This window comes from Eschrichtius robustus, chromosome 6 (assembly GCF_028021215.1).
Source record: "Eschrichtius robustus isolate mEscRob2 chromosome 6, mEscRob2.pri, whole genome shotgun sequence".
Classification (NCBI taxonomy): Eukaryota; Metazoa; Chordata; class Mammalia; order Artiodactyla; family Eschrichtiidae; genus Eschrichtius; species Eschrichtius robustus.
In genome coordinates this window covers 100,106,432-100,133,200 of record NC_090829.1, presented here as the reverse complement: position 1 = coordinate 100,133,200, position 26,769 = coordinate 100,106,432, and the positions used below count along the sequence as shown (strand labels likewise).

Below are 26,769 nucleotides of genomic sequence, written 5' to 3'. Positions count from 1 at the left end.
TTTAAAAAATTTTACATGGCAAAAAAACCCACCATAAATAAGCTTCATAAACAAAGTCAAAAGACAACTGACAAACTAGGAGAAATTGTTTGCATCATATATCACATAGAGGCTAATATCACTAAAAGATAAAAGAATTCCTAATACCTAAGAGAAACAAAGACCAAAAAACCTGAAAGAGTGGGCAATGTTTTTTTTTTAAAAAATGGACCTTCAACATATAAATAAAAGGTTCAGGATGGATAAACAACAAGGTCCTATTGTACAGCACAGGGAACTATATTCAATATCCTCTGATAAACCATAATGGCAAAGAACATGAAAAAGAATATATATGTATAACTGAGTCACGTTGCTGTACAGCAGAAATTAAACACAACACTGTAAATCAACTATACTTCAGTAAAAATTTTAAAAAATAAATAAAAGGTCCCATCTTCCTCATAGTAAGAGAAATGCAAATTACAACTATACTGGGATATCATTTCTCACCTATCAGTGGGCAAAACTTACCAAGCATGACAACACACTCTGTTGGCAAGGCTGTGGAAAAGCAGGCATTTTTATGCCCTGCTGGTGGAAATGTAAATTGGCACAATCCTTGTAGAGGGGAATTTGGCAATAGCTAACAAATCTATGTATACACTTACCTTTTGAACCAATAATTACACTTCAGGAACTTACTCTGAAGATACACCTCCAAGAATACAAAAACACATATGCATTAAGTTATCTATTGCAGCACTGTTTGTAACCGTAGAACAACAGAAGCAATCTATATATCCAGATATAAATGAGTGGTTAAACCACAGTACATTCACACTATGGAGTTCTCTGTGGCTGTAAAAAGAATAAGGACTATCTCTATGAACTGATGTGGAATGATTTCCAGGATACATTGTTAAGTGGGAGAAAAAACAAAGTAGGAAAGAATATCAATAGTATGTTAGGGTTTTTTTATAAGGGGAAATAAAATCTAAATATATCATTTGTACAAAAAAGGAAGTAGAAAAGATAAAACAAAGACTAATACAACTGGTTAGCTACAGGGGGTGGGTGAGGATGGGGTGGAAAGGACAGAAAATATGGAGTGAAGTAGGAAGGACTGTCACTCATCTAAGTATATCTTTCTGTACAGTTCTAACTTTGAGAACCATGTAAATGTTTCACATTCTCAACAAAAGAAAAAGAAAACTAACTAGAGAAAAAGCCTACAATGGAATATGAACAGAAGTCAATGAACCAAACTGTACTACAAATGGATAATAACATAACCACACTGGAGGGCAGGAGGTGGTGGGGGAAATCTAGCCCAGGCAATACTGAACACAGTATTTAGATTAAAGGTCCTCAGGTTAAGACTAAGCAAGTATGGATTCTAGGTAGCAGGCTTCTTCAATTTAGAAGCATGGATTAGTAATTCTGAAACTATTTTCTGTGTATTATAGCACTAAACAAATAAGTTAACTAAGTACATATACTGTAGACAACAGAAGCTAGATACCTCATTGTCAGAGAAGTGATTACCAGTATGAAAAGGGAAGGAAGAGAACGAACCTGGTGAAGCTGGATTAGGATTAAAGGTATCAGTATGAACTCATGCTTTTTAATAAATATCGGTAGATAAATATAAAAAGATATAATGTGCGTACCTGTATATACATAAGTACATATATACATATATTTATCTACTAAATCTATCTGCTAATAGGGCATGGCAGCCAACTGGCCTGAAGTTACAGACTAGATATTGATTTCTAATACCATTTTCCACTAAAAAGAAACAGGATTCCTTGAAGAAATGGATGATTTCAGGGTTGAGACAGGACAAGTACAAGACAAATCGAGAATATCCTGTGCCAGACCAGAAGGAAGTACTTAAAAAATGATGAGGACATCACAAAAGGAGACAGGAGCTAGTCTGAAGAGGCTCCCAATGGAAATTTGGGACAATTTGAGAGTCAAAACAAATGATAGTAAAGGATGATAAACAACGGACTAACACAAGAATCCATGAGTCCACACCGGTACAAACAAATAAATAGGAGAGAAGGAAAAGCTCATTTTTTCAGTAGGGAAGAAAAACCTAATCAACATAAAAGGAATGATGACATACGAAAACCACCGTTGACAATTATCATAATAACAACTGATTCAGGAAAGAATCATTAATGGATGCCAAAACTAGTGGGTGCAAGTTTAGAAAGTAACAGAGTATTTACATCATTTCAAAGAGTCTCCCCACGATATGCATATTGACTGTGAAGGGAAACATAGCTACAGTGTAGAAATCTGGGAGATAATCACCTTAGCCAATAGATCAAAGTTAACATCACCAGGAATGAGACAAATCAAAATTGTGAGCCTCCTGATCGGAAGTACTGAGAACAACACATCTGTGGCATTCCTGCAAAAGTCTGTAACCTGAATCTAATCAGGAGGAAACATCAGACAATCCAAATTAAAAAATATCCTACAAAATGACTGGCCTATCTATTTCAAAAATGTCAACGTAACAAAACACAAGGAGTGACCAAGGAACTGTCCACTCCTTTAATCTCCAAAGTAATGGAGACTAAGATGTGACAACTGAATGCAATACATAATCTGAGAATTTCTTTTGCTATAAAGGACATTATTTGTACAACTGGAGAAATTTGAGCAGCTCCTGTAGCTCAGTCCTACATCAATGTTAATTTTCTTAATTGTGATAACTGTTTTGTGGTCATGTAAAGAGAATGCCCTAGTTTTTAGGAAATAAACACAATATACAGAGGTAAAGGAACATCACGCTTGAAAGTACTCTCAGTTTAGAAAAAGAGTGTATGCTTGTGGGGGAAAGGGATAAGGCAAATGTGGTAAAATGGTAACATTTGGAAAACGGGGTGAAATGTTTATGGAAATTATCCCATTTTTGCAACTTCTCTATTAAGTCTAAAATTATGTCAAAATAGTCAGTTCCCTGGTGGCCTAGTGATCAGGATTCTGGGCTTTCACTATCATGGTCCGGGTTCAATCCCTGGTAGGGGAACTGAGATCCTGCAAGCCGTCACATGGCCAAAAAAAAAAAAATTTATGTCAAAATAAATAGCTAAAAGGAAAAAGTTAATGTTTATTAAAAAGTTGCTAGTTTCAACAGTTTGCAGTAAGGAGACCATGTAGTAAAAGATTAAGGAGTAATAGCTGGTATCTATTACTCTATAGCCTAGTGGTTGAGATTATGGACTTTGCTATTAGCCAGACCTTAGTTCAAGTCCCAATTCTGCTTATATGACTTTGGGCAAGTTGCTTACCTTCTCTGATCTTCTATTTATCTGTTTTATGGGAATAATGTACAGGATTCTTGTAGGATTCAATGGTATCAAGTGTGTCAAGGGCTTACAGTAAAAGACACCAATTCTGGAGCCAGACTGCTTAGGTTTGAATCCCACTTAGCAATTTGCTAGCTGTGTGACCTTGGGGAAGTTATTCAACCTCTCTGTGCCTCAGTTCTCTCATCAGTAATAAATGGGGGTGATAAAAGTATCTATCTCAAGGGTTCTTGTGAGGACTAAATAAGTTAATTGATAAAAGTGATTTGAATAGTACCTGGCACATAGCAAGCACTGCATGCATGGTAGTTATTTTCATTATTAGCCTGAGCCTCTACAGAATAGGAATTCAAAAAATATTAGCAATCATTATCATCATTAAATACCTAATATTATCATCACTATAGCTTTTTCAAGAGGTTTGGTGGTAAAGAGAAAGAAAATTTATTTTTTCTCTTAAACTAGGAAGACCTAAGCATATTAGAGAGAAAGGGGACAAACAATACAGAAAGAGAAACTTTTTTGAAAACACAAGAGACATGGAATCATTTACCAGATGAAGCCCTGAGGACCTCAGTTTCCCTCTCTGTAAATGTCATCTGAAGACTTAAGAGACAACTTTAAAAGGTACTTTGATGAAGGTATAAGACAGAATGTTACATCTTTAAATATAACTTTGAACACACAGATACACATTTACATTTCTTCTACAGAATACATTTTCCTTTAATAGATACTAGGTTTTAAAATATTTAGCTTCTCTTTCAGAGATCCATCCACAATATCTCTCATCCCAAAAAAAGTTCATTTAAAATGGAAATTTTAAGCAAAATCTAGGAAGAAAATATATACAATAGAGTGAGAAAAGGTTACACATAAGCAAAGATTTTTCTTTTTAATATGGTTTTAAATTTCATTTTTGGACTAGTTATCAACAATATCCATCGGGGAAATGATGCTAGTAGATGTCTATGGACCAATATGAAAAGATGTGTAAATATTAAAAGAGAAAAAAACAAGTTGCAAAATAGTTTGGAGATATATATTTATATATGTACAGAAAAAGTTAAGATTAATAATGAATGATTTTACTTTAATTTTCATCTTTACAGAGCAACCACTATGTCTCAGACACCAGGGATTAAAGAATAATCAAAATGGAAAAGTAAAATTCAAGGCACAATGGAATTTTCTCATTCTAATACAATCTGCCTACAAAAGGGACAGACCTAGAGAGCCAATCTTAACTCTATCATTAAACACATCCTGTTTGTCAGTGAAATGAGTACCACTACACTAATTTCACAAAGATTTCTGGACAGTCTAGCTATTTAGAAAGTTGTTATATAAAATCATAATAAACTCATATATTTAAATAATATTACACATTGCCCATTCCAAAAAAATAGAAAATAACTGTCCAAAAGTGCTTTATCAGTTAAAACACATTCTAATGAATTTATGATTTAAAAAGTGATTCCTTGAGAAACCATTCTTCCTTTCATTTTCTTTTCTTGATTATTCCATAATACCATCCCTCAGGGGAGAAAAGTCCCTAAAATTAACACCTATAGAGAAAAAACCCAAAAATCTAAGCTTTATACCAAAATAGGAAACATTTTTATAGGAAAATGCAGCTCATTTGAACCTGCCTCTGTTCAGAAGGGACCCTGAGAAAAGACAATATAGGAAAAAGAAGATTCTTTACCATAATCACTGGAATCTTGATGCCCACATGTATTTGTTTCTATTCTGTAATTCCTGGCATATCTACTTTAACCAGAACAGTTCTTCTTGAATGACCTTTATTTCTCTGCGATGTCAGGAAAGTTACTTTTCTACCACCAACCACAAACTGCTCCCCAAATGGAGGACCAGTGGATATATGGTAGGTGGTGATGGGGGGGGGGGGAGAGGAGCAGAACTAAAGCCCAACAGGAACCATCATCACTTGGTCCCCTTGACCTTTCTACAGCTTTCCATTCACCTGTATGAAGAGAGAATAAGGAAAAACAAAACCAATGGAAATAAGGGAGAGCTGAGTAGTGGACACCTACTACACCCCAAGCACTGTAAAATATTATTTCATTTAATCTTCCTACAGTACTGACGATGACTTTGAAGTCTGGGCTGATGACTTGTAGAAAGAATTCTCAGCAAGTTAAGTCCTGGAGCTGTGATGAGAACCCAGTGAGTGATTTAAATAAAACCTGTGCTCAATTTTTTTCCCATGTCACTCTTCCTGCCTAGCAACATGACACTACTTATTGTCCAAATACATAACCCTATGGTTTTCTTTTTTAACAAAAAGCACTTTCAATATGGAAATTTTCAAAACTACATCAAAGTAGAGACATGTACTCCCATGTGCCCATGACTCAGCTTCACCCGTGTGCCATTCTGGTTTCACCTGCCCTCTTCCTACCATTTTTTCTCTGAAATATTTAAAAACAAATCAGAGACGTTTTGTTTGAACTTCAAAATGTCTCTAACAAATCAGATCTTGAATACACAAATATAACATTACCACAGAATTTGAGATTCTGCTTTTCTCAAAAATGTCCTCTCGCAGTCAGTTAGTTTGAATCAAGACCTAAACAAGGTCACAAGGTCCACACACTACTTTCGGAAGATGTATCTCTTAATGAATGACAGTTCCCCCGACCTCCTCCCCTTTACATATAAGTGGCATTTTTAAAAAAAGGAGTCTTTATGGTTGATAAAATGTGTTTCTCTAGCTCCTTTATTTCGTGTAAACTGCTAGGGGCGTGATCAGATTGTGGTTCACATTTTTTCATTATTGTTTCAAGACTGCTGAGGTGGTATCACTTACCCCCTACTGCATCTCCTCAGGAGGCACTTAATATGCAACTGTCTTCTATCAGTATTACAGTAATAGTGTTTTCTAGATCCTCAGGAGATTCGAGTTTCTAAAAGCTTATCCAAGACCATATATTCGTGGCAATATGCACGTGGTGATCAAGCACCCAGGTTAATCAAGAGTTGATTGGGAGACAACAGAGGTTATCAATCAGCAGCCACGGAAGCAGGCCAGGAATTTTTCCTCTCATAGATAAGAGGCCAAAAAGTGGAGAAGAGATGAAGGGTTTGACTAGAGACGGAGAGGAGGCCAGAAGATGAACATGATGCTTAAAGAACAAGACAGTGGGCTCCATTTATAGTTCTGAAAGACATTTTACACACCTGTATCAATAAGTCTTTCCAAATAAAACTCACAGAGAATTTTAGAGTTCTTCATGTTATAATGTTATTTCACCAAGACAGCCTTACAAATTTTGCTACGTTTCCTGCTTCAGAGAAAGGTGCTGATCTCTAAGCCAAAGGTTCTCAACTTGACTTCAAAGTATATTCTCCTGGGAAGCTTTAAAAATACTGAGGTGTGGGTCCCACCGAATCAATTCTGATTCAACTGCTCTAGAATGGGGACCAGGTATATAGTGTTATTTAAAAGTCTTCCCAAGTGACTCTAATATGCAGCCATAATTGAGAACCAGCTGCTCTTAGCTAAGAATAAAGACAACAGCAGCTAATATTTACTAAGCATATATTATATGTCAGGTACAGTTCTAAGCACTTTACATGTACTAGTTCATGCCCTATTTTACAAGTGAGGAAACAGAGATCAGGTAACTCGCCCAAGGTCACACAGCAAGCTAACAGCAGAAGTATTTAGTATCAGGAAGTTTGGATCCAAAACCCATGCTCTTAATTACCATGATACACTGACTCCTAAGCATGAATTATACTTACATTCTTTAACTGCAAATAGAATGATCAAAGAAAAACAAAATGAACAAAAAAAGATAACTAACTTCCTCCTCCTCAGAAGCAGTACAGTGGCATCTTGTTGCAAAGGTACCAACACACGCTTATTAGAAAAGTGAATAAACAGATAAGAATTTTCTCTTCCCAAAAGAACATTCAAATTTGAGATTTCCACACATTTCAATAATTTCCCACATATCCTATACAGCATAGTTATTCAATGTTAAGTATCAAACATTGCTTCAGTTTTAAAACTTGGGGCAATGATGTATTGAAAATTTCCTACCTATTTCGGTTCTGCTAACTCCAATTCCATTATAAATTCTCAAGTAATTAAAGTGACAAGAATCAGAATCTTCAATGTCAAAGTCACCAAATTTGATGCGCACTCGCTCTCCCATCTTTACACGGATCTCCCATTCGCAAACAGTGCTGTTAGGATAGGTCTGTGGGTAGTTTATGGACGTCAGGGTTCCACTTTCAGGGCCTAGTACAGTATGTCCACATCCATCACCTTTAAAAAAAAAAAGTTAAAAGAACGATAAATTATTCTTTACATCTTTAACTTACACTACAAATAATCAGGATTTTGTGTGAAGATTTTAAAATATGTATGACATCAGATATTTTGTACCACCAATACCTTCCTTACACAAGATAAAACAGATAACATAGTTCTTAGCAGATCTACTCACAGGAGCCAGGAGAAGCCAGGTTAGGTCAAAATAATCAATGATTACCTTTATAATTTATGAGTTCAAAGAACTTTCCAATCAAAATAAATAAAGTAAACATAACTTAGCAATAATTATATATATATATAATTGACATATATATGACATATATATATATGTCATAATAAATCCAGTGTTTAAGAGTATCAATTCTTTGTAATTGTTCAAAATAAATGTCAACTATAAAAATAAATGTATATGATCAGCTTCATCTATTTAGTTACAAATAGCACAAACCCCTTCAAAAATCCCTGTGAGAAGTCGAATGATTTCTAAAAACACAAACTATACTAAAGATTATGCAGATTTCTGACCATATTACACGATGCAAGGCATTCCTTCTTAAAGGCATTAAAGCAATATTTCATAGTTTAATTTTATGTTCTACTGAAATTTGACTTTTCAGTAGTCCCTCCCCAAAAGCCTCATTTTCCCCTATAGAATGACGACAAAAAAACAGTTTATTAGACTTATTAAAGATTAGTAAAATGACCTTCATATCTTGGTAGCAGCATTAAATAATTAAGCAAATGCTCCAGAAATTTCTTCAGCAACTGAATATGGAAACAGTTAACACATTGTTTGTAAAAATCAAATATCTGCATTCTTCCCTTTATCATAAAATTTGATATTCTACTGAGCACCTGGAAGGAGGCGTTAATACTGATTAAGAAGTTTTAGCTGCTGCTCCAATTGCACCGCTTAGCGTTCCTAACGATGGGATTCAAATGAATGTCTTTTTAATAGGAAAATGAATACATCCTTTCAAAATAATAGTAGTTTCTCTTTCAAAAGAGCTATTTATAATCACCTTTTGGAAGAGTTCAGAACTTAAAACAAAGAAAACTATATTAGAAGTGACACTTCTGAGTTTTAACCTCAATATGGATACAGATGGGTGTAACAGAATTTTATATTATCTTGATTTTTTATTTTTAAGAACAATGTAGTGCTGATATCATTTACTAGAACAGATGAAAGCTTTAAAAGCCTATGAATAAGAAAATAGTATCTACAAGTAGTAGTTGCAAAATGTTTATTAATTGAATAAATAAGGAAACTGTACATTAACCTATGAAAAAGTTATCTCAAACTAGTCTCAAAACTAGCTTTAAGGAAGGAACAACAACTCTGTACCTAGATTCTGATGACAATACTTCATATCTTTTGCTGATAAAGAAATTTTATTGCCAAATCCACACTAGTACTGTTACTTAGCCTGCTTTCACAGGTCAACCAGCAATCTGGTTTCTTAAACAAATCTCTCTCGCGCAAAGCTTAGCTTTTAACCAACATTAAACTTCAGCTATCTTCTACACTTGCCTTCACTCCACACACAAGAACTAGGCATAGCAGTTCAATAATATCATAATACGTAACGGCACCATTAAATAAACCTGTGAGCTTTTGTGTGACATAGCCACTGATCTTTTGCAAATATAAAACTTAGAATGTTATACAACTCAGAGGAAAAGAAAAATAACCACAAATTTCCCCTGAAACTACGATGAAAATACCTTGAATATCTCTATTGGATATTATCTAAATTAAAAACATAAGGATATAAAAACCTCCCTTGTGAAAATAAATGAATTGTAATATAAATAACTTTTGAATAATCATTAACATTTTTCCTTAGAGAAAAAGACAACCATCCTAAGACAGATCTTCTAAAAATATGAAACTAGTCAAAAATGTTCTCTTAGCACTGAAAAGATGAAAACGAGCTTTCTGGAAGTGTTTCAATCTTTAAAAAGTAGCCCTGAATAAATGAAGTAACTCAAACTATAAATGTATTTTCTTTAGTAAGTATGAAACTAAGGCAGCTTCTTAAGTGATTAGAAGTGTTGATGGATTTCAGAAAGCCCAGAATTTTGCTATTAACAGCTGAAGTCAGGACTTAGTAATGGCAGATTGTCGCATTTAATGTATTCCCCACAGGCTATTATTTAACTTAAAGTTGTCATGTTAAAATGAATTTTATAAAAAGACTACAAGCAGAGTGTTAGGAGCAATTCTTAAATATCTTTATGCTCATATTTATGTTTGATTCTCAATAAACACACAAAATGTTTTCTGCCCTTTCCTCCATACAGCATAGGTCCTACAAAAGTTAACAAAATAAATACTAACTGATGAAAAACAGGACTTTTGCATGCATGGTGATGAAGAAAACAATTAAAATGGAGCTGTCTTTTTTCAGCATCTTGTGTAGGGGGAGGGCATGAACAGTCCACAAGTAACGTGCCAAGAATGTTCTAAAATATGTGATGGAGTTCAGAGTTTCCTCCTCTCGCAAACAAGACGATACGTACCAGAAACTAAAGTTAAAAGAAAGTCTCAAATCTACTGCAATGCACAAATTTGCATGTTCCATATTTCCAAGACTATTTGATAAGTGTAACCTGACTAGATAAATAGCTTAGCTGGCCTGGCCAAATACCTACTGCTATGAAGTATATGTTTCAAATATTCCAGTTGGAAAGGGACACTAGGCCAGCAGTTTTCAAATGTTTTTCTCTGTTATTCCAAAGTAAGAAATGTATTTTACACCTTGACTCAAGTGTCTTAAATATATCTTCCTGACCCACTAAAGGGTCCCCACCTGTGCAACGAACAACACTGTACTAGGCATCCAAAGGTGACACTGTTGAATTCTCAAATCAGAAAAAGACCTTGTCCTCACTTTTACCCCCAAATTAGAACATGTGCTTCCAGTTTATTTTTACAATTCTTAAAAGCGAAGCCTATTCTACACCAAAATACTTAAAATGGGACAAAATATTTAAAAGTAACACTAAAATCTGGAAAATATTATCAACAAATCACCTAATACACTGAGAGCAGCGGTTCTCAAATGTGGGTGGAGGACACTGGAACAATTCTGGGGTGGGGGGGTGCCACAGGCATCCAGTGGGTAGAGGCCAGGAATGCTGCTGAAGTATCTTACAATGCACACGACAGCTCCCCAGAGTAAAGGGTGATGGATCCTAAAAGTCAAATAGTGTGGAGGTTGAGACGGGCTGACGTAGAGCAAGGGTTAGGACATCTCCAACAGAAGATCTGGGTTAGTTCTTTTTCCTTTGGCTCAAAGGGTAATGCTGTTCTACTTGCTAAGGGCACAACCCAGGGAACAGTCTTCCCCACAAGGTCAAAGAAGTAAACAGAATGCTTTATTTTTCTTTAAGTTAAAGGAAAAAAAAGGTCCTTCTTATTAGTCTGCAGCCCTCAAGTATTTTTCTTGGTCAGGGGCCCTCATTTAACATTGGGGTTTGAAAAAGGATGGTAATAGGGTCAGGAAGTAAGAGTCTCCAGATTTTCTGCTTAGTTTTGTAACTGGAAAGAATAATAATCTGTGACCAGGCTAATACCACCTACTATTACTCATTTTTACAAGGCAGAATTGACAAAGAGAGTGTAACCACTACTGGAAAAATAATTTTCAAAATGGGTATTGTAGGACCATACCCTCACTCTCACCAACAACGCGACATCGACAACTCCTTCTCCTTCTCCAACTCCATCATCACCACCATCACTGTCAGCTTCTTCTTCTCCTCCCCCCAACCCCCGCAGATGGTCTCCACCAGACTATAACTGACCATAAGGGGTAGAAGACTGTAAATGTAATTTTTGAATTTTAATTTTATTTCAGTGGAGAAAAAACACTGGAATTTGATCTCACTGCCCCGTTGTTTGGCTGCAGATTTATCTAGGGGATTACTCATAGAACATGTGTTCGCTTCCTCTGAAGACTGTCAGGTCAGATGTGTTAAGCCAGATACAAATTTTGATACTGTTCCAGGAAAATAGCTGAGTAATTTTTTTTAACTACTTTTCCCTAGAGAAAACACAAAGAACATTAATTTAAATAATAATGAATTAATACAACAAAGAACACATGCTTATTTTAGGCTGCTTTCTAAACTTCAAACCAAGTATGTTTTTTGGATAAATATGTGCTCATGATGCTGATTTTATGCGACTCTCCAGCTAACCCCATATTTTAGTCACATTACTATTAAAAATAATATAAGTTATCTTATTTAATTTTATTAACATGAACACTGTATGACTTCTAAAAATACGTTCTTTAACAAGAACAAAGACAAAAGCAGGAAGCTTGCGCAAATATTCCAAAAATGTAGAGCAATGTAACTTTCATTACAATTCTTAGAAACTAGGAAAGGTTTATACTTTTCCAATAAGCTTTCAAGGAATTTTCGTCACTGTGAACGGGTGAGTTTGACTATGTACTTCCTCTAAATAAGTGTCACTTCTGTCACATCTTGTAACACGTCTGTGAGATCTTATAATAAACTGAAAAAAAAGGCATTTAGAGAGTAGAAAAGTGTTCAAAAGAATAACTTGCAAGCATTAACAAGGATATCCTATTTCATTTGACTACAATGAAGATTTTTAATCTATTATTTAGCACTGCGAATTTTTAGACTAAAAAGTACTATACCAGTCCTGTTACTTTAAGATTTTAAAGTTGCATCACAACAATCTCAAAAAGATAATTCAAGGTCCTATTTTAATTTACTCATTTTTTTTTTAATACTGCCTAAGATCGATATGCACTGAGAGCCTAAAGAGGGTTACTGTGGCAATTTAAATGAAAAGAAATAGCTCTCAGCTCAAGCTTTTTTAAGCCCACACTCATCTCTGCATGTGTGATAATTTACAAAACTGAATCACATGAAGGAACGTGAGATGTATAAATCCTCTTCAATCCCCACCAAGCACACACTCTATGTAGTACATAATGGTTAAGCAAATTGGTTCTGGAGTCATGTGATGAATTTAAATGCCCTACCTACCACTCACTGTGACCTTGAGAAGGTTGTTTACTGATGCTAAAGCTGAGTTTTGTAAAATGGGTATACTAACATCTCAAACCACAGAGGGTAAGAATTTAAAGATACTGCATGAAAACAACTATTATCGAGGGCCTAACCCATACTAATGTGTTCAATAAACGTTTGAGGGTAATTATGGTCATAAAAGACCAGAAAGGCTTTTGCTCATCCCATATAGGTCCAGTGCGTTTGGCCACAGCCTAGCTAAGGTATCAGAACAATGGCTCATTACTTTAGAAGATTTATATCAGCTTTAAAGCTTCAAGTACAGTGTCCTGTGAAAAGTGTAAATCATGAGAAAGTAATTCTCACTAATCTTCTCCCCAGTGGCCTCTACTTCACTTCAGTAACTCACGAAACCACAACCTAGACTGTTTTTGCCATTACCGGAGATTACTCCCACCTGTGAAATCTCAACAACTTTAATGTCTCACTCTTCCGGTCAGTCTCCTGACCCTTCTGCTCTCTTACACCCACTGCACACTTTCTGTGAACTTCCCTCTTTTCTCCCCATCTACTATCTTGCCCTAGTCTCATTTATTTTCCTACCCAGCCTGGACCTCATGTCCAGTGTGTGAACTACACTCTTCCTGGTACCTTCACTTCCTTGCCACTATGTCCTTCTTGAGGATCTGCCTGGCAAGCCCTCCACCCTGGATCATATGATCTCTCTTTGCCCAGGAGCTGAGCAATACTGGGAAAAAAATCACACAATCCAGGGAATAGTTGTCATTAGAGTAATAGGTTCTGATCTCAGATGGGCACTGAAAGCCACTCGGTATTCTCTTACTCAGTGGTTCTCAAAATTTAGTCAACATTAGAACCACCTAAGGGCTATTTAACATAAAGGTTCTCAGGTCCCCATCTCTGTCTCCACAGATCCTAATAAATATGTCAGAAACATTACCTGAAACTTGGAAATAGGTTAAAAAAATAAAGGTGAGCAGCAGATCCTTTAAATGTCATAGAGGCCAAAAGCTGCCCAAGGATTATAGGGCAAAATACTTAATTGGATTTGTTATTTATCATTGATTAAAGGTCCCAGTCTTGGCTACACATAAACTTGTAGATTGTTGTCTTGTAGAGATGCATATAATTTCTGTATAGTTGAAAAAAATAATCCCACATGTTAGAGTTTATGGCCCTACTGGCCATTGAACAGTTTTAGCCATCTAATCTAGCAATCACAGCCTAAAACTACCTATCTAAACACCTAGTTTCTCAAATATTCTTTGGACATGTTTCAACTTCTTACTGGTTCCTTCATTAATTAATGAGTTGAATAAAATCTTTGACATGTGTTAATTTTATATTTGCATGACAGGTATAATTTTGCCTTTTTTTGCAAATTATATACTGTAAAGTAGCTCTGCAGTGGAGCCTAGGAAGGATCCGCGCTTTAACAAGTTTCAAAACACTAAGAGCAACAACAACCAAAAAAAAACACACAAAAAATCTTTCTCCAGCCAGTGTTCCCCAACATCTACCACTTTCTTTCTCACTTTTTTTTTTCTTTTACAGAGAGATTTTTTTCAGTTCTCTACATTCGATGTCTTACTTCTTTGCTTCCCGTTCTAGGCTCAAAATACTGCAATTCAGCTTCCAAACGGTTGTGGTTGGCTTGTACTCTCCCCCCGCCCACGCCCGTCCCAACAACCAAATTATATGTTCCTAATTGCTGGTACCTGTGAATGTAACCTTATTTGGAAACAGGGTCTTAGCAGACGTGATCAATTTAAAATGAGGCCATACTGGATTAGGAGAGACCCTAATCCAATGTCTGGTGTCCTTATAAAAAGAGGAAAATCTGGACACGATACAGACACAGGGAAAATACCGCATAACTACAGAGGCAGAGACTGGAATGATGCAAAGGGATTCCAAAGACTGCAATTGCCAGAAGCTAGGAAGGGGTAAGGAAGGACCCTGGTCTAGAGCCTTCAGAGAGAGTGCATTGCCCTGCCAATACCCTACTTTCAGAATTTTAGCCTGCAGAACTATAAAACAATACATTTCTGTTGTCTGAAGCCATCTAAATTTGTGGCAATCTGTTACGGCGGCCGTAGGAAAGGCAGACCTACCTCTCCAAAGTACTCTTCACTAAAGCGGTCCGTTTCCGAGCTGCCAAAAGTCAATACTTTCCCATCTTTATCATTTGTGACCTTTCTACAGCATGTGGCATCGCTGTCCCTTCCTTCCCTCCCATCTTCCTTCCTGATCTTTCCTCCCTCCTTTTAAGAACTCTCCTTCCCCACCTTAGTTCTTCTTTTGACTCTCTAATTGCAACTTCTCCAGCACCTTAGCTGACTTATCTTCCAACTACTGACTGCTGCTGCTGCTGCTCTCCAGAGCTCCTTCCCCGCCCTCTGTGCTGCCTGGGCCATCTCCCCACCCTACAACTTCAGCCACCACCGAAAGGGAGAATGCCCCGTAGTCTCCAGCCTTTCCCCTAACCCTCAAACCTGTCATCCACTTCTGTACTGAGCTCCTCTGCTCAGAAATTCCACAGCACTTCAAACTCAACGTGTCCCAAGCATTCAGGGAACGTCCTCCATGTGCCAAGCATTGAACCAGGTGTTAGGAACAAGAGAAATGACAGACAAGGCCCCTGTCCTTACAGAGTTTACAGAGTAGTACGACAGACGTAGTAAATAATTTCAGGGACGATGAGTGTTGCAGGGAAGTAATGGATGTGATAGGGTGCGCGTGCGCGTGCGTGCGTGTGTGTGTGTGTGTGTGTGTGTAGGGTAAATAACAGTTAACTAGGCAGGAATACTGGTGGAAGAGGCAGGTGGAAAGCAGGGAGAAGAGGATTCCAGAAAGAAAAAAAAACAGCATTTTTAAATGACCTTTGCTCTCTCAAATTTAACTGGTCATTAAGTTTTATACTTCGTTTCCTTAGTATCTCTAAATTTCATCCCTCTTAAGGAATGCAGGCCCTTGTAATAGTTCTCTGACAGGTTTCCCCACTTCCTTTCTTTGCTCTCTCTAATCCACTGCCCACACTCCTGCCAGTTTCTTAGACACCAACTGGGTCACGTAGGTCCCTTATTTAAAAATCCTTCAACTGTTCTTCACCAGTGATACAATAAAACCTCAAACTCTTCAGCAAGGATACAAAGTCCATAACAATCTGTGGCCGGACTCCCTTTCCCGTCTCATCTCTTGACTCTTCCCACAACCTCTCTGCTCCAGCTCTGGAACTGTGGGTGACTCCCTCTGTGCTCCACGCTCTCTCTCCTCCGCCGCTGCACGTGCTACTCTGCTCTGCCGAGAAGAAGGTCCTTCCTCCTCATATCCACCTGGCAAATACCTACTCAACGTTGTCTCTTTTGGGAAACCTTTCTGAAAGCCCTGGTCTTTCTCTCCCTTTCCATCATCAAAGTCTCTTTACTGTACCGAATATGCTTAATTATGCATACTTATGTCGGTTTGCCACACCAGCTGTAAAGCTCTATCACAGACAGGCAATGCATTCTGTTCGCCTTGGTAGCTGTAGACATAGAAATAGGGCATACCAGCCTCTTAACACATGCTGCTGAATTTAGAAAATAATAAACCCAAACAAGCCAGTGGTAGGCACTTGGTAGGTAAGTGATAACAGTAGAAAAGTACATAGGCTTGGGAATCAGACAGACTTTCCGATTTAAATTCTAGCTATGCCAACTTTTGAGATGATCCTGGCACTTAACCTCTAGATCCTCAACTATACATGGGAATAATACCACCCATCTCCCAAGGTAATTGTGAGGGTTTGGTAATAACTTGTCTAAAAAGCACTGGATTCTATAAATGTGAACACTCTCTTTGAAGATGATGCCTCTATGTATCTAGTACCCCCCTTTCCTTCTGGGAGCTACTCTGCAGTTTGCAACAGTTGTCATATGACCTCACGCCCCCTGGTTAGTTGACTGGTTCAAGGGTGGGTACCGATTCACACTGGGCCAACGTGAGGCCCTCTCATTTCTGGACCTTGTATGTTAGGGAAACCCCAGAATCTCTCCAGTGTCGAAGCTACAAGCCTTGGGGACTGCCAGCAGCCATGATTTGTTCCATGCAGAGAAAGCGAGACTGTAACAAGACAGAATTAAGCTGAGTCCTTGGTGTCTCAGGTCCCGCTGCATCCCTGCTTTACCCTGGGCTTAGGTTGGCTCAGTTCTTAGGAAGATTCCACAAGTTACCTCAGAATGGTCCCAATACTTTTCCCTTCTACTTTAAGCAGATTTAATTTTCTGTTCCCTATAACCTCGCTAACCAAAACACTCTTCCTCCACCCATGCAACAGAATGTCTGTCTCACATCCAGACCTATAAAGTTAGCATCTAGGACAAAAAGAGTAACCAGAAACAGGGCATGCCAGGAAGAAAGGGATAAACCGTGAACCTGAAAATGATCTGAGGATGGAGAGCAAAGAAAGCTAAAATCTATCAACAGGTAGGAAGTTGGAGAGAGAAAGTAGAGGTCAAAAGGGCGGGGACAAAACCAGTATTGCGGTCTGGGTGGGTTGGAGGCCACGTAAGGACAGATGTGAACAATCACGCCCTGCTGTCACACTCCTCCACTGCGCGGTCTGACCCCTCTCACTAAGCTAGGGGTGAACTTTCCTACACAATAAGTGGGATGGGGAGAAGGGGCAGAAGGATGGAGAAGCACTGGATCTCAGTAGAAAGCAAACATTTGAAAATGGAAATTTTAACTGTGGAGTAGGGAAAGAGAAGCAAAATTTTCATTCACACGTTGTTTCACTCGTTGAACCAAAATTTATCAACTACCCAACAGATTTGATCACAGCCCTCATACATTCTAGAGAGTTGAGTTATACATTTCAAAACGTTGAGAGTGACACGCCTAGTATTTAAATCCAAGTATGTCTGCCTCCAATATCTCCATACTTTCAAAGTCCACCCACGTAAAAAATAGTGAAGACAAAGAAAGTTCTAAGGTTTAAAAGAAAAAAAAATCTCACAGTTTAAGTGACAGTTTCAGAAGAGCAGAAGCTAGACTGCAAGGGAAACATCATTTAACAAATATCTTTTGTGTGCTAGACACTAAGAAAATGTACAGCACAGATGTAGTCTACTTGTCAGAAAGTTGGTCACTGAAAAAAGCAGAGATATAAGGTACCTGGAAAGCAACCAGTTGACAGATGTATATACAAGCCAGTGGCATCCTGAGCATGTTTCCAGGTACAAGGTAAGAAGCACCACAGAAGTTTAAATTATACTAAAACACAACTTATATTCCCTGATGAAGCAGTGTTTTGGATAAGGTGTAAGAGATGATTTCAGGAAGAAGAAAAGGCAAGGCAGGAGGCAAAGTTTTACTGTGCAGGGATGAGGAGTGGGACAGTCATGATGCTGCAGCGGAGCACAAATCCCCACGTGAGGTTTGATTCGTCATCCTTATCTGAGGCAGATCTAGTCACAAAGGCCACAGGCCTTTCTCCTGCAACCCTGAGCTGTCCAGAACCAGAGAAAGAGGACAGTGGGGACTGGCACGTGGGCCAGGTATGGGATCTGTCAAGGACAAGGGGGAAAGCATCAATGAGATGACTGACCTGGGCTGAGACAAGTGAACCTACAGATGGACTGGGTAGAAGGAGAGGTACCTAAGGATGATGTCATTGCTAACGTCACAGGTACAAACTCTTCAGTCTGACCCACAAGGAAAGTTCTCCACAATCTTGTCCCCACCGACCTTTTCAGCCTGCTTCTCATTACTTTCCTGACACTAAATTATTGTAGCTACCTGAATGTTATCCAGGAATTTCGGCTGGCAAAGAAAAAGGAGGCAGGCAACTACTAGAACCAAAACTAGGGGGACTTTTATAAGGCTGGAGGTGGCTATTCAAATCAGAATCTGAAAGAGAGGGCAAAGGAGTGCACCCCACTTGCTGACACTGATTTAGGCTAGCACAGCTCTTAAAGACCACCTATTTGAAAGGGGAGCACAGCAGTGTTTTCTAAGTAGAAACCACGGCTCTGTTCAGAGTTCCAGTTGAAGGAGGACTCCTCTCATTACAAAAGCAAAGGGGTCTAGCTCCTGGGAAGAGGGAGGCTGGAAAAACACTGGGCAGAATGTTAGGCCCTGTGCAAGTAGGTTAAGGTTCAAGAAAGGGTTCTATTTTCATGGAACTGAGAAGCCCGGGCTCTGACTGCTAACTGAGGGAATCAGACAAAGGACAACAGTGTGAAGGGCATGCAGGTGCCCAGGGACTAACATCCAATAATGTGCTTGGGGCAGCAGATTCACTGCAGAAATGAGTTCTAAATTCTTTTTTTTTGTTTGTTTGGCATCGCCGAGTAGCTTGTGAGATCTTAGTTCCCGACCAGGGACTGAACCCGGGCCCTCAGTAGTGAAAGTGGCAGGTTCTAACCACTGGACCATCAGGGAGTTCCCCTAAATTCATATTTTTGAATGATGAACATCATGATAAGTATTAGAAATAAGAAAATGAATAAAACTCTCTGCCAGAAACAAATATTTAATATACATTGTGATTAACGACTGAACAGAAAAAACAGGAAATTACTATTGGAGATGAGTGTGTGTGGTGACAGAGAACTCTTCTCAGAGGGCACGATACCCAAGAAGGGTCTTGAACGATGATAAGGAGGTTACCAAGCACACAAGGAAAGGGGCTCTTTCTCTTCAAGTGGAGAAAATGACACATGTAAAGAGATCAGTATCGGGAACAAGGCAAAACAGGATGAAATTATATATCAGAGGAATAAAAATCTCAGTCTTATACCTGAACTATATACAAAGGGTGAGGGATGCTGGCATAAGATTAAGTCAGAGAGAAAGGGAGAGGCCAGACTCTGAAAAAATTACATATATAATATGCCAAGGAGTTTGGATTGTATCTTACAAAGGGGCTGCTGGCCACACTATGGAAGTATTAACATAGCTCCAAGAGGGCAGTACCCCAGTGCACAGAACCATGGCCCTCAGAAAGCAACCATATTTGCCCAAATATGGGGCAAGTGTGCAGGGTATGGGGCTCAAGGAGGAAGCAATGGGCCAGGACCAGAGGCTGAGGCATGCTACTCATTGCAGCAAGGATGGCTTTGACACTCACATGCTTTCCTGACTCCCTGCTGTTCTGATGCTGTGATCTTAACTCCGGAAAAGTCTGCCATCCCTGTGAACTAGAAACCTGCCAATCCTAAAAGCTTACCTGCTTAAAATCATTTTATCAGCAAGGTTTTTCCTACTTCCCAGGCATTGTGAGCTCTCCCTCCCTTACAAACTCACAGCACTGCGCAACTTCCCTTGGTTATTTATCCATATACTCCAACTTGAAGATAATTATTTCCCCAACTAGCCTGTAGGATCTCTGAAGACAATGACAATATTTTACTCTATCGTAACTGTCTCAGGACTCTGTCGACCTATGTGCACACACCCCTGGGAGCTTATAGTTGGTACTCTTTCATGCTGAGAGTTTTTAATGAGAGAATGATAAAGAGTACCAGCATTTTCTCTCTTATCCCAAGCAATTAAGTTTGCACACTTAAACTGCAAACTCCACGTGCACTGTACTCCACAAAAGAAAGGAACTCCTGGCCTACTCTCCTTAGAAAGCAGTTGAGGGAGCTTGCATCTTGTGGTCTTCCCCATGATTCAAGCAGCTAACCAAAGTTCTTCTTTCAACTACATATCCTTCCGAGTGCAGGTGGATCTAGTAGGTGATGTTGTGGCAACCTTTTAAGATCACCGCGTTATACCATCTGCTTCAGTGGACACTGGCATTCATTAAATTCTAGTTTATTTGAATATCTGTATTTTTTGTCCTCATGGGAGTATACTGATTTAATCCACATAAGGACCTGGAAAATTAGCATTATGTGTTTCTAAACTAATACTTTGAACTGACATACTTTCTCAAAGATCCTATCCTGAAAGAAGAATTTAATCAAATAAAGAAAATAATGTAATAGCAGTTCTAAACAATATAATAATTACTTCACAGATAATGAGTATCCTGTGAAAAATTTTTAGATTTTGAAATTTTTGTCTTGCTGGATTTTCAAAGTATGCTTCTGTGTGCTAAATCAGCCTACAAATTAATTTTAACATGATATGTCTACAGAACTTAACACCACACTATTAAAATTACAACCACATAAGATTATGTAGATATGTGAATATGGACTAGAAAGGAAGATAAAAATTATAAATGGATAGATAAAGGGGTAGGACTGTGGATAATTATTAGTTAAGTTTTTGGTTTTGAGTAGTTGTTATATAATTGTTATCTGTACAATATTTTTAAGATAAATAAAGTGCTAAGGCCATAAGGTTGTTATAAAGTAAACTGAATCCATGAGCAACACAAGAAAAACTGCCAAGCTGTCTCACTTCATATTTCAACAATCACGTTTAGCAAATATCACTATTTACATTTAGCAAATATCACTATCTCTATACAAAGCTTTTCCTGATCCTTATAATTTTATGTCATCATTCCACATCCTTCCAACTAGTCAAGAAGTGGAAGTGGAAACTAACTATTTGCATGAATTCAATTAATACCCAGTATTACCACCTGAGCTTTCACACCCCAGGTTCATTTTGTAAAGTATAGTCCTAAATTTAAAATCTAACTCTATGTAAATCTAGCCTTTCCTCATCATACTGATTCTTTCTTTTTGGAAATTAATTAATTCATTTGTGTTTTAATTCTAGTACTGGTACTTTAACTCATACCCATTTCACTATTTTTTTTTTTTTAATGTTGGTCTTCTAGAATGAAGTTTAGATGTTCAAATAGAACTATTAACTATTTCCAGAGGGAAATAAAGTTTTCTCTCTGCTGATAACATTGGGAAATCTACTTAAAAATCATTAACATGTAATTTTACAATTAATTTTTCATTTACAAGTTTTTAAAATGTGGATTTTAAATCTGATCATTAACACATATGGAATACGTGCTATATTTCTAACTTTCACTATGTAAAATTAATCAGAAATATAGCAGAAAAAGGATGCTCTGATTTTTGCCTCTGAACAGTAAGTACATATAAGAGCCCTAATGTTTTATCAGACCGAAAAAAAGATAACGGAAAATTCTAAATTAACAATGTCAATATTACTAATAATCACAAATGTTCTTTGCAGAGGGACATGTTCTTCATTTCTGACAATTCACAAATAGTGTTCAAAAACTATTTCCCCACATCACAAGCAAATAAAGGCACTACTTGACAGACTGTATATTTTTTTCACACATTAGTTCAAATATCATTGTGAAATTGAATGATTCTTTTTAAGAAAGAAACTGATTTGTTTGATAAATTAGCCAACAAAAATCACTACCTTCACAAACATTTCATGTTAATAGGCATAAAGTCCGTCTCAATGGATTTTTAAAATTAATCCCTCTGATATTTCACCACATTCAAATAATACTCTAACCCAGAAGGTAGGCAAACCCTCCATGACACAAATGAGGAAGCTGAGCTCCTAAGATGAGGTGACACAAATTCCTACAGTCATAATGTAAACCAGAGACTTAAATTCATTCACAGTAGACCCTTAACTTCCTATTAAGTTAATTTATTACGGTAACAAATAGGCAATCAGCATTATAAGTTCCACAAATTTAAGTTTTTTAGAAAGACATACATTCTACAGGAAAAAATGCTTTCAATAAAAAAGAAAAAGACTTTGAAGGTAAATTTAATATCAAACTTAGAACTCAAAATACACAAATATAAGCCATGCCTAAAACACCATCATAGTTAAACAGGTGTCAATAAACAGAATTTATACAATATATTAATGAAATAAGGTTGGTTAAAATACACCTCTGTTGTGAAAGGTTGACAAGTTTTCAGACCAATGATAAATTTTATTCTGGGCCAAATAAAAAGAAAAAACACTTGGTCAGCAGAAAATCTGCTGAGGAATAGCTATGTATGGCATTAATTGGAATGAGTGTAGTATCTTCTGCTACTTCAAAATGATGTCTGAAAGATTAAAAAAAAATCCTGAAGCACAGTTCTACCTCAGCATACACATTCAATGCACTTCTACCTAGGCTGGCTAAGGGAAAAAAGAAATCTATGTATCACAAAACATTCTTTCACAGATTTTTTTTTTAATTAATTAATTTATTTATTTTATTTTTTTTGGTTGTGTTGGGTCTTCGTTTCTGTGCGAGGGCTTTCTCTAGTTGCGGCAAGCGGGGGCCACTCTTCATCGTGGTGCGCGGGCCTTTCACTGTCGCGGCCTCTCTTGTTGCGGAGCACAGGCTCCAGACGCGCAGGCTCAGTAGTTGTGGCTCACGGGCCTAGTTGCTCCGCGGCATATGGGATCTTCCCAGACCAGGGCTCGAACCCGTGTCCCCTGCATTGGCAGGCGGATTCCCAGCCACTGCGCCACCAGGGAAGCCCCACAGCTTATTTTTTATTGTGACTATATGTAAATTGCAGAACATCTGGAAAAGCATAAAGAAATTATCTACAACTCTACCATCAAAAGACAACTGTTACCTTTTTTAAAAATTATTTCCTTCCAGACTTCTTACCAAGACTTCTTATAAAGGAGAGTAAAAACTCCAGCTTGTAACTTAACATTACAGTATTGTAGACATTCCCATTATTAAAAATTCTATAGGCTTTTTAAAGCACTGCTTCTCATTTTGAAATTAGACTTCTTTTTAGGTTATGTGAAGAATCCCAGTGGACCCTAAAGCACATCTGTTAGACTAGTGACACTGACTGCAGTTCCACCACAGACCGCATCAGGGTCCTTTGGGTAAGAAATATAATTTTTAAAAATTAGGGAATTCAAATCCCATACAATTCCTGAGTTTTCAGGCAATGTATACCTAAATTGCCCTTACTTTATCAATTTAGTAAGCTCAAGATTAACAGTGATAGGGTCTTCCCTGGTGGCGCGGTGATTAAGAATCCACCTGGCAATGCAGGGGACACAGGTTCAAGCCCTGGTCCGGGAAGACCCCACATGCCGCGGAGCAACTAAGCCCGTGCGCCACAACTACTGAGCCTGCACTGTAGAGCCCACGAGCCACAACTACTGAGCCCACGTGTCACAACTACTGAAGCCCGCGCACCTAGAGCCCGTGCTCCACAAGAGAAGCCACCGCAATGAGAAGCTCGCGTACCGCAACGAAGAGTAGCCCCCGCTCGCCCCAACTAGAGAAAGCCCGCGCAGCAACGAAGACCCAACGCAGCCAAAAATTTAAAAAAAATTTAAAAAAAGATTAACAATGATAATCAGTTATAGCTATTTGTACTTTACCCTTTTCAAAACTCCTGTGTACTAGCATTTCATTTTCATCAAGCTAGGAAATAGGTATGTATTCTCTTATCACTGATGTAGAAAACTGAGGTACAAAGAAATTAAATGATTTTTTTAAAATTTACCCAATAAACAGGAGGACTAGAAATCAGGTCTTTTAAATTACCAGCATCATTTCTATTTGTGTTCATCTACATTGATGTTTATATAACATGACACTGTGAAAGAGAACCATGTTAAAATGCTTTGGTAAAAACTGAAATTAAACTTAAAAAAATAAGGTAATGTTGCATGTTTAATTAGACCAGGCTTAAGAAATTCTAAAAGCAAGGCAATAATCTCATTTGGAGGGGAGACATATAACTGGTTCTATACTGTTCAAAGATTTTTTTTTAAACATGATATAAACACTTTCAGATCTTGAAACAAGCAAAATGGTCAGAATATTCTGGTTATGTAGTTAGAGTTCTGTATCAAGGTACCTTATTTTTTGTGTGTCTTAGTTTCCTTATGTTTGAAATGGAATAACAATACTTATCTCAGATGGCTGTGGTGAGGATTAAGTGAGTTAATAGACATAAATCACTTAGGGCTGTGCCTGCCACAAAGTAAGACCCAATCAATCAGTGTTAGCCATATATAAGCCTGTTTTGCTTTTTCTTTCTACTACGAGGAAAACAGAAGCACAGGTTCTAAAACTTAAATGGAGGAAAGGATTTCACACTAATTTATTAAGTGCTGATGTTCAAGAATTCGTTTAAGGAGATGATCTAACCGAAACCTGAATGCTGCCTAGATCTGAAAGAGGTCAGTTTACCAAATACATTTTTCCCATTTACATTCTATTTCCACATGCCTGTCAAAGTTTCAGCATCTTCACAATGACAGGCTTATGGCCATGATTCCATACTTTACTGAAAACCATGTGAGAGCAACATTAAGCTGGACTTAAATGTGGAGATCAACCAAAACCCAAAACCCAAAACCCAAAACCCTTCCCAGCGATAAGTAACAATCCAATCCTTATCCCTCTCACTGCAATAAAATGCAGTGAAATGCAATGGAAAAACGTGTTCAATAACTGATGCCAAACTGTTTCAAAAATTGCTGTTCGCTGCCTGAAAAAAGTACTAAAAAAGGGGAGGAAATCAGCCTGGCATTCTCTTTCCATTATGATTATTCAGTAAAGTTTTTTTTCAAGGATTGTTGACGGAAAAAAGCTTTGTCACTTTCTGTAAGGGCTTGCCCTTTTAACACGGAACGCTCCATTCGGGCAAGAGTACGCTGCCCTGGGTCCCAGACCCAGTGTCTGACCCAGGCAATCTAGACCACCATCCTGAATAGGCAGGGATTGCAAACAGCATGTTCTAAATCCAAGACTCAAAGATAACCAGAATAAACAGCATTCGATTTTGAACCTGAGCACATTGACAAAAGATGATAATTATTATCACTTGCCTTCAATGGATTTAAATGCTATTTAATTACCTTGCATTTCTACTCTGTCCATCCATCCATTTAGCTTAACATTAGGGGTCGCATCACCAAAACTTCTTTTCCTCTCCAAGACTTTCCCCAGTAGAAGAATCCAATACCCAAAAGGAGGCCTTCATAGCAAGGTCTCAATTCCCTCTTTTCAGAAAAATGAATGGGCTTCCCCAAAAGTAAAGCCGCGCCAACTTGGGGGACAACAGACAGCCCATCTCAGCAACTCAACCCAGCGAGTGCGGGGCCAGGTCTGGCCACGCACCGAAGCGCACCGCACCTATCTCGCGCGTCTGCAGATTCATTAACGGCCCGGACACCCGGCGCCCAGGAGGCTCCCTCGGCGCCCCCACCGCCCCCCTGGGGCTCCGCGCGCGCGCGCACTCCTCGGGAACCACTCACCTTGCTGGGCTCCGGCGTCCTCGAGCAGCAGGAGCAAGATAAGTAAGAGGAGGAGGAACAGAGGCATGGGGAAGGAGGAGGGGGAGGGGGAGGAGGAGGAGTTGGAGCGGGGAGGGAGGGGGTAGGAGCGGGAGAGGGGGATCGCGGCCCGGGCGGGGGCGGCGGCCGCGGCCCGGACTAGGAAACGATGAGGGCTGTGCCCGGCTCTCACCACCGCCCGGCTCGCCATCGCGGCGGCCGGCAGTCCGCCTGCATAGTGCGGGCGCCCCGGGGCCGCGGCACCGGGCGAGGAGGCAAAGGCAGCGGCGGGACAGTGAGAGGCAGCGCGCGCTTCGCCCCGCTCCGGGACCCCCTCCGCCCCTCACTCCGCGAAACCTCCTCCTCCTTCGTCCCTTCCCTCCGCTCCCCGCCCGGAGACCCCAGGCCGGAGCGCAAGGGAGGGGAGGGAAGGAAGTGGGGTGCTCGAGCCGCGGAGGGCAGCTGGGGGACGCGCCTCCCGCGCCGCGTTCCTCAACCCGACCCCTGCCCGCCGCGCTCGCCCCGGACTTCGGCTAGCTGGCAGGGCGGTCGCCCGCTCCCTCGCGCTCCCTCTCGCGCGCGCTGGCCACGCCTTCACAGCCCGCCACGGCCAATCCGCGGTCGGCTCTGGTCCGTCTCCCTCTGCGTCACCCAATCAACACGCTCTCTCCTCGATCGACCCGTTAGCTCCGCGGCCCACTCCTCGAGCTCCACCGCCCCTCATCTCTCTCCTCCAATCCCTGCGGCCTTGGGAAGCGTCCCACCCGCCCCCCCAATCCGGGTTCCGCCCCCAAACTCGGGCCCCCGGCAGCCCTCGCCCGGCCCGCGCTCCTGTTATTGTTGGGACCACAGCCCAAGCTGATTCGGCTGAGGCGGCTGCTTGCTCTGGTCAATGAC

General features: G+C 39.2%; 1 protein-coding gene across 1 annotated transcript in view; it reads right to left on the bottom strand.

Moving 5' to 3' along the window:
• The window catches only part of DCBLD2 (discoidin, CUB and LCCL domain containing 2), a 91,705-nt gene extending 65,230 nt beyond the window's left edge, over nucleotides 1-26,475 (bottom strand). Inside the window, exons 1-2 of the mRNA XM_068546870.1 lie at nucleotides 25,855-26,475; nucleotides 7,384-7,611 (exon numbers count right to left, since the gene is read on the bottom strand). Coding sequence (XP_068402971.1) covers nucleotides 7,384-7,611; nucleotides 25,855-26,083 — 457 coding nt within the window. The 5' untranslated portion in view covers nucleotides 26,084-26,475. The remainder of the gene's footprint in view (nucleotides 1-7,383; nucleotides 7,612-25,854) is intronic.
• Nucleotides 26,476-26,769: the final 294 nt, after the last annotated feature.